The following is a 17007-nucleotide window of genomic DNA, read 5'->3' as shown; positions in this document are numbered from 1 at the left end:
TCTTTTTCTGCTCTGCCACACTACCCACTGGGGCATCCTTTGGGGGATGACTTACATGGAGCCCTATTAGACCTACAGGCTTTCCTCACAATTTCCAGCACTCTGGTCTGGAATGGTCTATTTTATTACAATGGGAGCATACCAGTTTCCAGGTGTTCTCCTTTGGGCAGCAGTAGGACTCCTCGCAGTCATACTTGCCTTGCCTCTGGAATTCAGCTCTATTGGCCATGTTTGGGTCAAGGTTATAATGAGCTCTGGAGCTGAGTGGTCCTGACGGAACCAAAACTGAGCATTAGTGAGCAATTTAGTTGTGAGTAAATGCTGCTTGATAGCACTCCTTCAACTCTTGGCTGATTGAGAATGGGTTTATTAGATGGTAATAGTCTGGGCTGGATTTGTTCTTGTGGGATTGATACATATGGACAATTTTCCACATTGGGTAGATGCTAGTGTTTTTGATGTACTGTGACAGCTTGTTTAGAAGCACAGCTATTTCTGGAGTTTGTCTTCACTAGGGATGTTGTTAGGTGCTGTAGTCTTTGCTAGATCCTCTGTGAATAGCCCTTTCTTGATATCACATGGAATTAATTGAATTGGGTGAAGACTGGTTTCTGTAATGATGAGGTCCTCGGGCAGAGGCAGAGAAGGAGCAGGCACTTCTGAATAAAGATGGTTGACAATGCCTCAGCTTTGTCTTTTTCTCTTATGCTGGGCTGTACCATCATTGAAGATGTTCATGGGACCTTCTCCACCCACTCATTGCTTAATTGCCCCTGACCATTTGTCACTGGACGTGAAAGGACTGCAGAACTTGATCGTTCGCTAAATAAATGAATTGTGAATCTTTGGTTATACTTTTGCTTAGCTTTATCTAATAGCATGCTGCTTCTACAATTCAGCATGCACGTAATTTTGAGACAGTTGATCACAGGTGAGTCTATATTGAAGACTGTTACAATGTACTGTAGTTGCAGTACATGTCATTGAACTGAGGTCAGTTGGAACTGGGGATTAATTTACACAACTGAATGATACTATATGAATTTAGACACCTCAGTGTAAATTTGCACTTTAATTTTTGCCCTTTCCTTCCATAGTACCACCTCATCTGTATCTGAGCAAACTGTGTACAAGACTACTGCAGTTATGTCCTCTGATTCTATTTCTTCAGATTTTTCTACAGATTTCAGGGTAGGTAACTGTGCCTTAAAAGTGTTCCTTTGCCATTGTGATTGATAAATTCATATATGTGCCAACAAAATTGTTCTAAATGCTCGATGAACTGTTATTTGTAGTAGCCTAGCAGTTAAGTGATCACAATTCATTTGGAGCATTTAATAAAGAACCACATAATTTTATTATTGTTTAGTACTGTCTGCATGGTTAGTGAGTGTCTTTTGAGAATTTAGATGTCATGACTATGTCCTCTAAGAGTTGTATAGGATTAATGCCAAATCAAATACTTTTAAATATGTAGCTATTTTTTCTAGATTCTGCATGATTTAGTTGTGGGTGCCCTCTTTTCATGCTTTTGCTGGTGAAATATGTATGCAAAATCCTTTTGTTCAAAGAATATTAATTCGGTGTTCCATGCTGCAGAATTAAATTAGATTTGTAATGGTTGATTAGGCTCAGTGATATACTATCAGGAAACCATTTCTATGTATAGGCCTAAGGATATGTAAAGCAAATATATAGAAAAAATTGTGTTAAGATTTGAACAAAATAGCATTTTTTTGTACATAATTGTAACCAAAATTATCATGTAGAGTTTGATGTTTAGAACTACTCATTAATTGTGAAGTGTTGTGGGAAATGTACAGTAGTTTTTTTTCACCTTGCATAGTTCAGAAGCTAGAGGCTTTGAGATAAAATAGTCTTGAAGGTTGCATATGTACTACTGCTACTAGCCGTCAACTTCCTTTTATCTTTTTTATAGGTAAGTAGCTATAATCCAAAGCAAGTGCAAGTGTTGATAGTCCCATTCAAAGTACAGTACTTGTAAACTTGCTGACTAATAAATTGGTTTGTACTTTCAATCTGCAGCTCCTGATAGCACATGGTCTTACATTTATCTCTCAAGGCTAACAGTAACATTTTCTTATATAAATGCAATACTTTTAAAGGAGGGGAAAATTAATACATCCAGTTACGTTTGACTGGATTTTACTGTACAAACCACTGTGGGTAGTATGTGACCCCTGCCTGATTGCTTTCAAAATCAGTGGTGTTTGCCAAAGCTGGGAAGACTTGGTTCCTGTTGACAGTTGTGAAAATTGTGACATTTACTTGATGTTTGTTTCAATTTACAGAGTGATCTCGTTATCCTAGATGCAGGTTAATATTTTTTGAATACATATTCTTCTGGACAAAATGCTTCTACTTTCTATTTGCACTTGTAAAGGTCCATTTAAAAAAAATACTGTTATTGGAGGGTGAGTTGCTATGGATGTACTATTGGCCTAAATCACCTTGTCTCTGAATTGTCAGAAACTGGACGTACGAATGAAGATGTGTGTCAGGCCCCAGTGAAGTCCTGACGCATTAACGTCCGTGGGAATTGCCAGGGAAGTTTGAACTTCCTGCTTCCCTGGACCCCCTGCTTGTGTCTCTGAGCTAGGGTCAGGTGCTCCAGAACTAGCTTGCCCCCTAACCGAGCTGTTCCAGGATAACTACAACACTGGTACCTACCCAGCAATATGGAAAATTGCCCAGGTATATCCTGTCCACAACAAGCATGACATATCCAACCTGGCCAATTATCGCTCCATTAGTCTACTCTTGATCATCAGTAGTGTTTTGTGCTGGCAAGCTGGGTTATCAAATGCAAATTGCCCTTGTATACCTCTCTTTGAAGTTGGGCTGTGCAGTCCCCAGGTGATCATTAGTGGTTCCTCGAAGATAACGAGGTGTGAGTTTTCCCGAAGCTGCATAGGGGCTTCTTTTGTTCTGGGGTCACAGACTGACATAGATTCAGCTACTTTAAGGATCTTGCTCAGCCAAGGCCCAGTTTTAATTTTAGAAATAGCAGTGTGTGTGTATGTATGTATATTTTTTTTATATATATATATACATTGAGATCTTAGTCCCTCACACGAACTATCTGCCCTTGATATTCAATGGCATTACCATCACTGAGTCTCCCATTATTAACATCCTTGGGGTGACCATTGACCAGAATCTGAACTGGACCAGCCATATAAATACTGTGGCTACAAGAACAGGTCAGTGGGTGGGAATTCTGCAAAAAGTAACTCCCTTCCTGGCTCTCCAAAACCTGCCCACCATCTTCAAAGCACAAGTTAGGAGTGTGATGGAATATTCTGCACTTGCCTGGATGAGTCAACACTCAAGAAGGTTGACACCATCTAGGACTTTTTATTTAAGCATTGCCTGGTGTGACTCAGGAGCCCCACATTGGCATGGCAGCCTCTGCCACATTTGCTGCAGAGAAAAATGGTGGGCTGGGAAGATGCAAGATTCACTGGCCTCTATTTGGGTCCTCTTCTCGACCAACTGAGCTTTCAGTTTCTGCTTGCCTCTTCAAATGTGCTTCTAGTCAGCCTCTAGAGATCATGGCTGTTGGTGACTGTCTCCCAATTTTCAGTGTCCATTATCGTTATGTCTCGCTTGCAGGTATCCTTACAGCGAAGGTATGGATATCCACGAGGCCGTGACCCAGTTGTCAGTTCACTGTACAGAAGGTCTTTGGGTTTCCGGCCACCATCCATCTGATGAATGCAGCTGAGCCATCACAGATGTCGTTGGCTTAGCAATGAGTGTATGCTGATGGAATTAGCATGCTCCAGGACCTCGTTGGAGACCTCTTCCTGCCAAAAGATGCTAAGGATATGTCTGAATCAGCGAAGGTGGAAATTGTTCAGCCTTTCCTCCTGTCTAGGTATCATCACTGGAGAGAAGTGTGCTGTGGATGCGGGGTTGGTCGACATGCAGTTTGGTGTTCTCAATCAGGTTGCTGTTGTTCCACACTCTCTTGCTTAGCTTGGATGTAACAGCTGCAGCTTTTACGATGCTTGTGTTGATTTCAGCATGGAGTGACAGATTTTTGGCGATTGTAGAGCCTAAATAGTTGAAGCTGTGAACAACCTCCAATACCACATTGTCAGTTCTGATAGATTGCAGTATGACAATGCCCTGGAACTTGATATTTGCTTTTCTGATGCAAATGGTTAAACCAAACTCTTTACAGGCATGAGAGAGTTTGTCCATTTGCCGCTGAAGGCGTTCCTCAGTGTGGAATGCTATTGTGGCATCGTCAGTGTAAAGCAACTCTGATGAGGACTTGGTGCACTTTTGTCTTAGATCTCAGGTGAGCAATGTTGAACAGATTTCCATCAGTTCTGGAATGTAAGTAGACACCCTCTGTAGATGACCTGAAGGCATATGACAGCAGGAAAGAGAAGAATATGCCAGAGTGTCGGTTCTGGAAAACAACCCTGATTCACCCCACTGTGGATCTCAAAGACTTCCAATGTTGCCGTGTCATAGATCAACTTACCCCTCACGTGGTCATGGAAAGAGGAGATCACATTGAGCAGCTTCAGCAGGCAGCCAATTTTATCCCAGCGGCCTAAATAGATTGTTTCTGCTCGCATGGTCGAATATCTTGGTGAGATCGATGAAGGCAATATAGAGTGGTCTCCTTTGTTCTTGGCATTCCTCTTGCAGCTGCTGGACTGAGAAGATCTGTTAATTTTCCAGTTCTGAAATCACACTGAGATTCCAGATAGATGCGTTTATCCAAGATCTACAGTCTGAGAAAGGCAACACTGGCAAATACTTTTCCCATGATGCTCAGCAGGGTGTTGCATCGTTAGTTGTTCAGTTGTTGTGGTTGCCTGTGTTTTTGAACAGGCACACATTTTTGAATCTCTCTCATCCTGGGGCACTCCCTCCCCTCTCTAGCAGAGATAGAAAAGTTTGTGCAGTTGTTGCAGGAGTGCGGGTTTCCTGTGCTTGATGCATTTGGAACTTTGCTCATGGCAAGTGAGTCAATAACTTTGCTAAGCTCCTCTATTGTGGGTTCAACAGTTGGCTCTGCCATGACGAGCAGGCTCTCTATAATATCTAGAACTCCCTCTGTGATTGTGTTCTCCTGGAGTGCACCTCTAGGCAGTGTTTCATCCATCTCTGCAACTGTAAATAATTTGGAGGAAAATGTAACTGGGCTAACTAGTAAGTTTGCAGGCGACCCTAAGGTTGGAGGAGTTGCAGATAGTGAAGGAGATTGTCAAAGGATACAATGGGATATAGATCGGTTGGAGACTTGAGCGGAGAAATGGCAGATGGAGTTTAATCCGGACAAATACGAGGTAATGTATTTTGGAAGGTCTAATACAGGTAGGAATTATACAGTAAATGGCAGAACCCTTAAGTGCATCGACTGGCAGAGGGATCTGGGTGTACAGGTCCACAGGTCACTGAAAGTGGCAACGCAGGTGGATAAGGTAATCAGGAAGGCATAAGGCATGCTTGCCTTCATCGGCAGGGGTATTGAGTATAAAAACTGGGAAGTCATGCTGCAGCTGTATAGAATCTTGGTTAGGCCACACTTAGACTATTGCGTGCAATTCTGGTCGCCACATTACCAGAAGGATATGGAGACGTTGGAGAGGGTGCAGAGGAGGTTTACCAGGATGCTGCCTGGTCTGGAGGTTATTAGCTATGAGGAGAGATTGGAGAAACTCGGATTGTTCTCACTGGAGTGACGGAGATTGAGGGGTGACTTGATAGAAGTTTACAAAATTTTGAGTGGCAAGGACAGAATAGATAGTCAGAAGCTTTTTCCCAGGGTGGAAGAGTCAATTACTAGGGGACATAGATTTAAGGTGAGAGGAGAAAACTTTAGAGGAGATGTGCGGGGCAAGTTTTTTACGCAGAGGGTAGTGAGTGTCTGGAATTCGCTGCCAGAGGAGGTGGTGGAAGCAGGTACGATAGTGGTGTTTAAGAGGCAGCTTGACAAATACATGAATAGGATGGGAATAGAGGGATACGGACCCCAGAAGTGCAAAATGTTTTAGTTTAACAGGCAATATGATCGGCGCAGGCTTGGAGGGCCGAAGGGCCTGTTGCTGTGCTGCACATTTCTTTGTTCTTTTGTTCTTTGTTTATTGCAGTTGGTGATGATCTTCTGACTTTGTTTACATTGGAGCTATTTTCTTTGCTGATGGACCTATTGCCTTCTTGATCCCTTTATACATGCCCTTAGCATTGTGTCGAAGGACATCAGGATATTCTGGCATAGTTGTAATCAGTAGTCATTGGCACACTGCCTAGCAGTCTTTTGGACTTTGAGTGGCTCTTTGTGCATTCATTGTCTTCTCTCGCTTGGATCCCTGTTGTAGTTAATGAGAACTTGACTTTAATTACAGATTCCATCACAGTGATATTAACATCAAACCAGTCAGCAATATTCCACCCTTGCTTCCCATATGTTGAGAGTGCGCTGTTGTGGATGGTGTCTTGGAGTGGGTGTGGATCACAAGACTTGGCCCTCCTGCCATCATAGCCTGGGAAAGATAAATAATAATGGGCAGAGACTACTTGAGTTTTACTGCTACTATGAGCTTTGTGTAACTCAATCTGCTTTCAGAACAAACCATGCCACAAAGTGTCCTGGAGAACCAAGATCAGCACATTGGCACCACCTGGACCTTATTTCCAGACATGACTCTCACAGCATTCTCAACATACGCAGCTACCACAGTGCTGACTGTGATACAGATCACTCCCTGATGTGTACCAGGTTTAGGATCCAACTCCTGAACCTTTTTATTGAAGCAGAAATACCATTTTCACATCAGTGTCAAACATACTAGTGCCTACCCAGATAAAAACCCAACAGTCTTGAATGAATAGGTGCTTTCCGGCATGATGACAGCACAGAAATGAAATTATTCAGCTACCTGTCGTAGAATAAAAACTACATGAAATAATGGGGCGAAACCTGCATGACTCATCTCATCAAGCCTAATGATTAAGTCACAAATATATAGTTATATTTTAAATCCTTTGAGTATAATGCTTATGCATAGGTGAACAAAAATGAAATTTCACATTCTATTCCAACACAAGACTAGAAGTATTGATGGTATGCAATTGCACCAAATCATGCAATACCAGAACATTCCACATTTGCAGGACTAAGCATATGTTTAACAATAATGCTCCATTCCCAAAATGAGAAGGAGCACACATGAAAATAAAATAAGGACAGAACATAATAATGGATGGCACTTATTGTGTAAAATCCAAATGCCTTCAGTTCAGAAATAGTTAATTATTGACTTGATGTGGATTCTACTTCAATATTTAAAAATTTATTTGTTCATGGGGGTGTGGGTATCGCTGGCTAGGCCAGTATTTATTGCCCATCCCTAATTGCCGTTGAGAAGGTAGTGGTGAACTGCCTTCTTCAACTGCTGCAGTCCATGTGGTGTTGGTACACCAACAGTGCTGTTGGAGAAGGAGTTCCAGGATTTTGACCCAGTGACAGTGAAGAAACGGCGATGTATTTCCAAGTCAGGATGGTGAGTGGCTTGAAGGGGATAGTGGTGTTCCCATGTGTCTGCTGCCCTTGCCCTTCTAGCTGGTAGCTTTAGTGGATTTGGAAGGTGCTGTCTAAGGAGGCTTGGCGAGTTTCTCCAGTGCATCTTGCAGATGGTACACACTGTCGCCACTATGTGTCGGTGGTGGGATGTGAATGTTCCTGGATGGGATGCCAATCAAGCAGGCTGTTTGTCCTGGATGGTGTCAAGCTTCTTGAGTATTGTTGGAGCTACACTCATCCAGGCAAGTGGAGAGTATTCCATCACAGCCCTGACTTATGCCTTGTAGATGGTGGGCAGGTTTTGGGGAGTCAGGAGGTGAGTTACTTGACACAGAATTCCTAAGCTCTGAGCTGCTCTTGTAGCCACAGCATTTATATGGTTAGTTTAATTTAGTTTCTGGAAAATGATAACCCCCAGGATGTTGATGGTTGGGTATTTAGCGATAGTAATGCCATTGAATGTCGAGGGGCGATGATTCGATTGTCTCTTATTGGAGATGGTCATTGCCTAACACTTGTATGGGACGAATGTTACTTGCCATTTGTCAGCCCAAGCCTGGATATTGTCCAGGTCTTGCTGCATTTGGACATGGTTCTAGAACCAGGGGACATAGATTCAAGATAAGTGGCAGAAGGTGTGTGAGGAAGAACTTTTTTACACAGAGGGTATTGGGTGTCTGGAATTCGCTGCCCAAGTTGGTGGTAGAGGCAGAAACTCTAAACTCTTTTAAAAAGTACCTGGAGCTGCACCTTAAATGCTGTAAGGTGCAGGGATTATGGGCCAGGTGCAGGAAGGTGGGATTAGAAAGGGCACCTGGGTGTCCTCGGGCTGGCATGGACAAGATGGGCTGAATGGCCTCCTTCTGTGCTGTAACTTTTCTGTGGTTCTATGGCCTGCTTCAGTATCTGCGGAGTCGCAAATGGTGCTGAACATGAAGCAGCTGAAGATGGTTGGACCTAGGACACTACCTTGAGGAACTCCTGCTCACTAATGTCCTGGAACTGAGATTCTTGACCTGCAGCAACCATTTACAATCTCTCATTTACAGTGAGTGAGTGAGAGAGAAACAGTGTGGTCATTTACAATGAGAGTGTGAGAGAAACAGCATGGTCATTTACAGGGAGCAAGTGCAAGAGGAGCTTAAAGATAGCTTGTAAAGTACAAGATCGATACTGGTGTGTATGATTAAATAATAGTGTAAAGAGTGGGGATACTAGAGTAATTAATAAATTGAATAAAATGCGATAGTGATGGCAGGATGGGTAATGTGTTGCTGCTGCAGCATGTGGGAGCTGCTGGACACCAAGGTGATCCAGAGCGAACACTTCAAGTTTTGAACACATCACTGCACCAAGTGTTTGCAGCTCAAGGAACTTCAGACTTGAGTTAAGGAGCTGGAGTCCGAGCTGCAGACATTGTGCCACATCAGGGAAGGGGAGAGCTACCTGGACACTTTGCTTCAGAAGGTGGTCACACCTCTCAGATTAAGTAATTCAAATTTGGTCTGTGATCAAGGACAAGAGGGTGTGACTAAGTGAAGCAGACATGGGGACTTGGGGTTAGCGTTTGAGTAGCCTCGGTCCCTGCAACTGTCTAACAGTTACAATGTTCTTGCAAGCTGTGTGGATGAGAGCGGGGAATGACCACGTCACCGTGGTACAGGGAGCCATTCAAGTGGGGGGAGGAAATGGGAGCGTAGTAGTGGTAGGGGACAGTATAACTAGGGGGATAGATGATGTGTTCTGCAGCCGTGAACGAGTCCCGAAGGCTGTGTTGCCTGCCCGGTGCCAGGGTTAAGGACATCTCCTCAGGGCTGGAGAGGAACTTGGAGTGGGAGGCGAGGGATCCAGTTGTTGTCGTCTATGTTGGTATAAACAACATTGAAAGGATCTGAAAGGAGGTTCTGCTGAAAAAATTTGAACAGTTAGGAGCTAAATTAAAAAGCAGAACCTCCAAGGTAATAATCTCGGGATTGCCTCCTGAGCCACGAACAAACTGACATAGGCTAAATAAAATCAAAGGTCAGAGTTTGGTTTGGGAGGATGAGTTTCAGTTCATGGGGCACTGGCACCAGTACTGGGGTAAGAGGGAGCTCTTCCGGTGGGACGGGCTTCACTTGAGCATGCTGGGACCAGTATCTTGGCGAACCGAATAACTAGAGCTATAGAGAGGGCTTTAAACTAAATAAAATGGTGGGGGGGAGGGTTCTGGAAAGGGGATACGTAGGCTTACAAAGCAAAAGGATATGGCAGCCTTGCAGGGCAGCTATTTAGGTGATGATAACCAGAGTGTGACAGGAAGGGACAGAGTGTACAAACATAAAAAAAACAGCAAATAGGGTCAAAGGGGGAAAAGTTGGTAAAAAGGCAAAATTAATGGCCCTTTTCTTAAATGCACGTAGTATTCGGAACAAAATAAATGAATTAACGGCACAAATAGAGATTAATGGGTATGATCTTATAGCCATTATGGAGACATGATTACAAGGAGATCAAAGCTGGGAACTAAATATTCAGGGGTATGTGACTTTTCAAAAGGACAGGCAGGAAGGAAAGGGTGGTGGGATAGCTTTGTTAGTATGAGATGGAATAAGTGTAATAGCAAGAAAGGATCTTGGATCGGAAGATGTAGAATCCATATGAGTGGAGGTAAGAAATAATAAGGGGAGGAAGACACTGGTGGGAGTAGTTTCTTGGCCCCTGACAGTAGCTGTACTGTAGGACAGAGAATCTATCTTGAGATAATGAGGGCATGTAAAAAAAGCAGTACATTAATCATAGGTTACTTTAATCTTCATGTAGATTGGGAAAATCAAATTGGCAGAGGTAGACATGAGCAAGAATTCATGGAGTGTATTCGGGACAGTTTCTTAGAACAATATGTTGTGAATCCAACCAGGGATCAGGCTGTTTTGGATCTGGTAATGTGTAATGAGGCAGGTTTAATAAATGATCTCAGAGTAAAGGATCCCCTAGGAAACAGTGACCATAATATGGTAGAATTTAGCATTCAGTTTGAGAGTGAAAAACTTGGGTTGGCATCAACTATGCTAAACTTAAATAAGGGTAATTTCAATGGAATGAGGGCAGAGTTGGCTGGAGTGGACTGGGAAAGCAGTAATCTTCCAAGAATCCTTAATTCTAGAAAAGCCCCAGAGGATTGGAGAATGGCCAATATAACACCCTTATTCAAAAAAGGAGGGAGACAGAAACAGGTAACTATAGGCCAGTTAGCTTAACATCTGTCATTGGGAAAATGTTAGAGTCTATTATAAAGGATGTAATAGCAGAGCATTTAGAAATACATAATGTAATCAAGCAGAGTCAGCATGGTTTCATGAAGGGGAAATCATGCCTAACAAATTTATTATCTCTTTGAGGAGGTAACAAGCAGAATAGGTAAAGGGGAACCAGTAGATGTAATATATTTGGATTTCCAAAAGGTGTTCGAAAAGGTACCGTACATAAGGCTACTTAATAAGAGTCCATGGTGTTGGGGGTAGTATGGATAGCGGATTGGCTGACTAATAGAAGACAGAGAGTTGGGATAAGGGGGGGCATTTTCGGGATGGCAACCTGTAACTCGTGGAGTGCCACAGGGATCAGTACTTGGGCCTCAATTGTTTACAATATAAATGACTTAGATGAGGGAAGTGAATGTACTATTGCCAAATTTGTGAATGACACAAAAATAGGTGGGAAGGCAAGTGGTGAGGATGACACGAGTCTTCAGAGGGATATAGACAGGTTAAGTGAGTGGCCAAAACTTGGCAGATGAAATATAATGTGGGAAAATGTGAGGTTATACACTTTGGCAGGAAGATAGAGGAGCTGAATATTATTTAAATGGAGAAAGACTGCAGAAGGCTGCAGCACAGGGATTTGGGAGTCCTTGTGCATGAATCTCAAAAAGCTAACATACAAGTTCAACAGGTAATAGGGAAAGCAAATGGAATGTTGGCCTTTATTTCAAAGGAAATGGAGTATAAAAATAGGGAAGTCTTGCTAAAACTATATAAGGCACTAGTTAGACCATACCTAGAATACTGTGAACAATTTTGGTCCCCTTATCTAAGGAAAGATATACTGGCATTGGGGGCAGTCCAGAGAAGGTTCACTAGGTTGATCCCAGGTATGGAGGGATTTTCTTATGAGGAGAGGTTGAGTAGGCTGGGCCTGTACTCATTGGAATTTAGAAGAATGAGAGGCGACCTTATTGAAACATATAAGATTCTTAGGGGGCTTAACAGGGTAGATGCTGAGAGGTTGTTTCCCCTTGTGGGAGAGTCTAGGACCAGAGGGCATAATCTCAGAGTAAGGGGGCACCTATTTAAAACAGAGATGAGGAACTTCTTCTCTCAGAGTGTAGTCAGTCTGTGGAATCCTTTACCGCAGAGGGCTCTAGAGGCTGGGTTGTTAAGTATATTCATGGCTGAGATAGACAGATTTTTAATCAGTCAGGGAATCAACGGTTATGGGGAAAAGGCAGGAAAGTGGAGTTCAGAATTATCAGATGAGCCATGATCTCATTGAATGACGGAGCAGACTTGATAGGCTGAATGACCTACTTCAGCTCCTATGTCTTATGGTCACAACCATCTTCCTTTGTGCTAGGTATGACTCCAACCAGCGAAGAGTTTTCCCCCTGATTCCCATTGACCCCGGTTTTGCTAGGGCTCCTTGATGCCACATTTGGTCAAATGTTGCCTTGATGTCCAGGGCAGTCAGTCTCACCTCATCTATACATCATAATCCTATACTGTATGTAAATTTTCTAGTTGAATGTAAAGCACCAGTAATTGTAAATATATATTTTATGCTATTTTGAATGCAAGGCTTTATAAGCTGGTTGTTTTAAACAGTCTCTTTTAATTCAAGATAAAAGGGGGTAGTAGGGAGGGACATGTGAACTCCTACTGGTGCTGCACGGCAATAAGTCCATGGGGACAGGCAGCCTAGGTCAAGTCTTAGCCTTATTGAAAGCTAGGTGCAAATCTTTAACACCTGGAGATGAAGGAAAAAGCAGCTAGTCTGGTTGTTGCCAGACTTGGAAAGAGAGAGAGATGCTGCTTTGTGTGCAAAGAAGGGAAGCTACAGCTGTGGAATCAGGATGCTTGGGTGAGTTGCTTTTCTATTTAGAAAGAATGAACTTATAGAGACTTAAGAACCAAGGAATCCTCAAAGTGGATCTTGCAGCTGGAAGTCCATTTGACTACACTCAGATTGAATGAAGGGGACTTAGTTTAAGTAGGACACTGGAAGACATCCTGAAATGGCAGGGAGAAGAGAGCCTGCTGAAACGCCAGGAGGGATTTGGCCTTGAATCCACTAGGCTACATTTATGCTGAGAGCATGCTGTAATGCATAAACACAGCATGGGATTTTCAGTTGTGTCAGAAAGTTTCTAAGGGCTACCTTTTCCATAGTTTAATGCAGTAGTTGCATTAATGCGGTAATATTTAGCCGATGTTAATTTAAGTGTTTGTTGCAGTAAAAATCTTAAAACATGAGGTCTTGGTGTGTGATCCTTTAGTCGGTCACTGGGAATTCAAATTTCTTTTAAAAAGTTATCGGCCTCCATTGGGATTGCAACAATATATGTAAACTTGCCCTTGTGCTGGCCATATATCTCCTGTGTCCCCTTTTCATAAAATTTAAGTATCTATTTTCCTTTCGGAAGTGAAAGTTTCCATTTCAGATTTTCCAACCATTGGCTAAGAATGGGCAGAAACTGCATACCAGTTCATTTTGTTGGCTAGTGATTTGGTTTCTAATTTGCACTTAAGTCAATTATCTTTGTCCATCAGTACTTCAAGAAAAGTTGGATTAATTTGCCAATTCTCAGCAGGTAGGTGAACTGATACTGCAGTGTCTTAGCCAAATCTTTGATACACGCTTCCTGCTGGGGAATACATCATTGTTTTATTTAGTACCCTTGCAGTCAGAAAAGGAGAAAAAAGTAATGAACTTATCAGTCTAATTTGGATTTCAACACTTTTTCAGAAGTTGGTTGTGATTCTGACATTAATTTCTTATAGAATGTTCTAAATTGGCACTGTTGTGTAATGCATTGTATTACTTGGGCTTTGTTGATTACTTTTTCAAAGTCCTGAATGTTACTCTCTGCAGTTGTGATAGTCTGGGAAGGCCATTGTTAAACTGCTAGTTCACCACAAATTTGTGTAGCGGGTAGTACGATTAATTCTCCTATTTGTTCTGTATGTAAGTATTCAGTTGGTACGTTACTTGTGCTGTTTCTTGGGAGCTTTATGCAGCTGTCGTCAACTTGTGCTAATAGTGACCTAGGAGTGTTTGCTACATTTTGGTCGAGGCATATTTTTGACCCAGTTTCCTTGTGAGTGGCATCATTTAATCTGCTTCGTTTTATCCAGTGCTGTTGCTCTGCTCTCCTTTCCTTTATCCTGACTAAAATTATGGCCCATTTTAGTTATATGTCAAGGACCAATTATTGCTAGAATTTCTGTGAAATGAGCATTTTTTCCTGCAGTCCATTTGAGTTGTCTTAATGTCACCAGATCTAATATTTCGTGGGCTCTTCTACATGGGACTTGTGCAAAATGGATTTGAACTAGATTACAGTAAAATTTGTGGCAGTATATAAAAATCTTCAAAAAAATTGTTGGAATGTGGCACAATAACAGAAGGTTAACAGTCATTCAGATTATGTTTGGCTTGGTTCTTTTTGCTGCATCTTGCTCATTATAGAAGGGGGGAAGAATTTATCAATGAGTTTATGAAGCTGTGATCAGTGATATTCCATAGGGGTCACTCATGATAAAAGGATTATAAGCATAATGCCTGAATTTGTTGCTGATATTAAACTGTTGCCAAGAAATTTAATATTGAAATAGATTAATGGAACCTTTGTACTTGAAGAGATGAGAGGCAAAGAATGTCCAATATTGATCGCTCTAAAGTCATACTTTTATTTTTGCACAAATATCTATGATTACACAGAGATCTAATCTAGCCCTAGTTAACTATACATTGAAATACTGACTAAGGCAGCAATTGGAAAGATAAACTTAAATTCAAGAAGCGCAATCTAAAATAGATCAATAAGATCCACATAAAATTTATTTTAGTCACTCCTTCCAAACATAGAGGCCCAAAGAAGTACTGTAATAATGTATTCTGCCCTTTAATTTCTCTGTAAATCTTGTGTATGGTAAATCACACACTATATGTGCCATACTGATGGGTTAATTTATGTCATCAGTACTGATTCATTGAAAAATAGATCAGGAAGGATCATATTTTTAAAAAACCATTAATTCAGTTTGAGTTAATCAAATTGTTTATTTTTTTAAGTCATTAGATAGTGATCATAGTATGATAAGTCTGACTTGGGAAGATAACACAATAACATAAAACTCTAGTATGAAACTCCAGTGGTATGTGGGCCAGGTTTAGTAAGAGACATGCAAACCTGTGGAGGATAAATATAGGACTTTCAAAAACATTAAGTGGAATAAGTAGATACCTAAGAACAACAATGTCAAAGTAAATAGAAATGCTCCAAAATGGAAGAAAAGGAAAATGAGAAAGATCGGGGTTACTTTTGCAAAGTTGGTAACAAACAGATGACATGTACAAGAAGGCTGCTCGCTACCATCACCTTGGAACAACTCAGAATGGACAAAACACGGATGTCCCAAGAATGAATATGATACAAAAAAAATTATGCAAAAATTGAACTTTAATGAAGAGCTTAATGAGAGTTACAGATTAATTTTTGAAATTGGGGAAGAGGAATACATGTTTTACTGTATTTACTGTTATTAATCTGTCTTTTAAATTAAACCACTTGATTCAGAACTTAAGGCTCAATTTGGTTAGAGTATGTACAGTCTGTCATAGGAAAATTCAGACAATGGCATGTAATGCATTCCAGAGTACACAATAAGGGATCTATATTATTTCTAGGCCTTACTATTGTTTAGCCAGATATTGGGCAGAAAAGACTTAGATTGTTGGAATGATGAGCTCCTCTTGCAGGAAGTGAAGTTATGGCCAAGAAAATTATGGATTCTCCCATTGCATATCAGTTCATTTTGTTGGCCAGTGGGATGTCATTAGATCCCGGGGGCTTTATCATAGAAAGCTGCTTTATGGCCTTTGTGACTTCTGCTTGAGAAGGATCAAGAACAAGATCTTCCGAAGTGTAGTGCTGTGGAAGTGACTCAATAGTATCATTGAAAACTGAATTGTTGGTTTAGGAGATTGCTGAAGTGCTCTGTCCAATGAAAGAGAAATCTCATGCCTATTTGTTAGGAGCTGACTGTTGGTTTTGGGGCCATGGACTGCTTGCAGACCATTATGTGGAGCCTTCAGGTTGTTTTTATCAGCAGCCGCTTGAAGCTCATCAGTCTTGTTTTCCGACCATTGGTTCTTCTCTTTTACTGTGGCCTGCAGCACGTGTTTGCGTGTTGGTATCTGGCGTTCCTTGCTGGTGATTTCTTGTCAGGTATGTAAGATCTGTGAATGTTGCATTCTTCATCTAGAAATGTGCCTATCTCTTGATCATTGTTGTTGAATCAGTATTGGTGCTTCTGTTAACAAATGCTAGGAACTTGGATGCCATGATGTATTTCATGAAGCCTTAATGGCAGTATTGTCTTGCACGATATCAGCATTTGCTATGGTTGGTTTGTTTTTGAGTTCTTGTCTCTTGGCCTTGTCTTTACGAACAGCTACATCAAGCTTCCTTTGTGGCTTGACTCTGTCCTGAAGCACCTTAGATTTCAGCTTCAAAGACACAACCCTCCTGACAAGCCAAAGGTCAGGCCAGCATTCAGCATCTCTAAGGGAGCGAGTGGAGCACATGCCCTTGAGACCTCTCTGTCGTACAAAACGTAGTCCATCATGTGCCAGTGTTTGGATCTAGGGTGCATCTATGTTTTCAGTTTTTTTGCTTGCTGAAAGACCCTGTTTGTGATGGTTAATTCAAACTCGTTGCACTTCGAGAGAAAGAACTGGCCATTGGAGTTTGCTCTGCCAATACCGTGGTGTCCTGGTACTCCAAGAAAATACCCAGCATACAAATCTACATCGGAATAAATTTCAGTAAAGCTGTTCCAATCTAGAATATGGGGATATCCCACAAAATCTGAAACATTCCTAATTGATGTGGGGAGGCCATACAAAGTACCTGGACTTCCAAAAGGTCTTTAATTTAAGTTCTATATACCACATGCCCCAGCCGGCCTTGGGTGAGCCGCAATTACCTCGAGGTAAATGTTGGTAAGGCCATTGTTTCCGGCGTTTGCCACAAACTCTGTACCTGGTTAATTGAAATTCTCTGGTTAAGGTTATGATTTGTTGTCCTGTTTTACAGTCTTCTCTTTTTTTAAACAGGATCTACTATAATGATCAATAATTACCATCTTCCCTTTGCAATCCATGACCTTTGTCTG

At 41.6% G+C, this 17007-nt stretch overlaps 1 protein-coding gene across 2 annotated transcripts in view; it reads left to right on the top strand.

The window, feature by feature from the left end:
- Window positions 1-857: 857 nt before the first annotated feature.
- mtmr2 (myotubularin related protein 2) overlaps window positions 858-17007 on the top strand; it is a 91690-nt gene continuing 75540 nt past the window's right edge. For both annotated transcript variants that reach the window (XM_078545802.1, XM_078545801.1), the window contains exon 1: window positions 858-1191. In XM_078545802.1, the coding sequence (XP_078401928.1) occupies window positions 1147-1191 (45 nt within the window). In that variant the 5' untranslated portion in view covers window positions 858-1146. The remainder of the gene's footprint in view (window positions 1192-17007) is intronic.

Source organism: Cetorhinus maximus, chromosome 7, assembly GCF_964194155.1.
Source record: "Cetorhinus maximus chromosome 7, sCetMax3.hap1.1, whole genome shotgun sequence".
Taxonomy (NCBI): domain Eukaryota; kingdom Metazoa; phylum Chordata; class Chondrichthyes; order Lamniformes; family Cetorhinidae; genus Cetorhinus; species Cetorhinus maximus.
The sequence above is the reverse complement of the archived record's forward strand: the minus strand, read 5'-3'. Positions and strand labels throughout refer to the sequence as shown.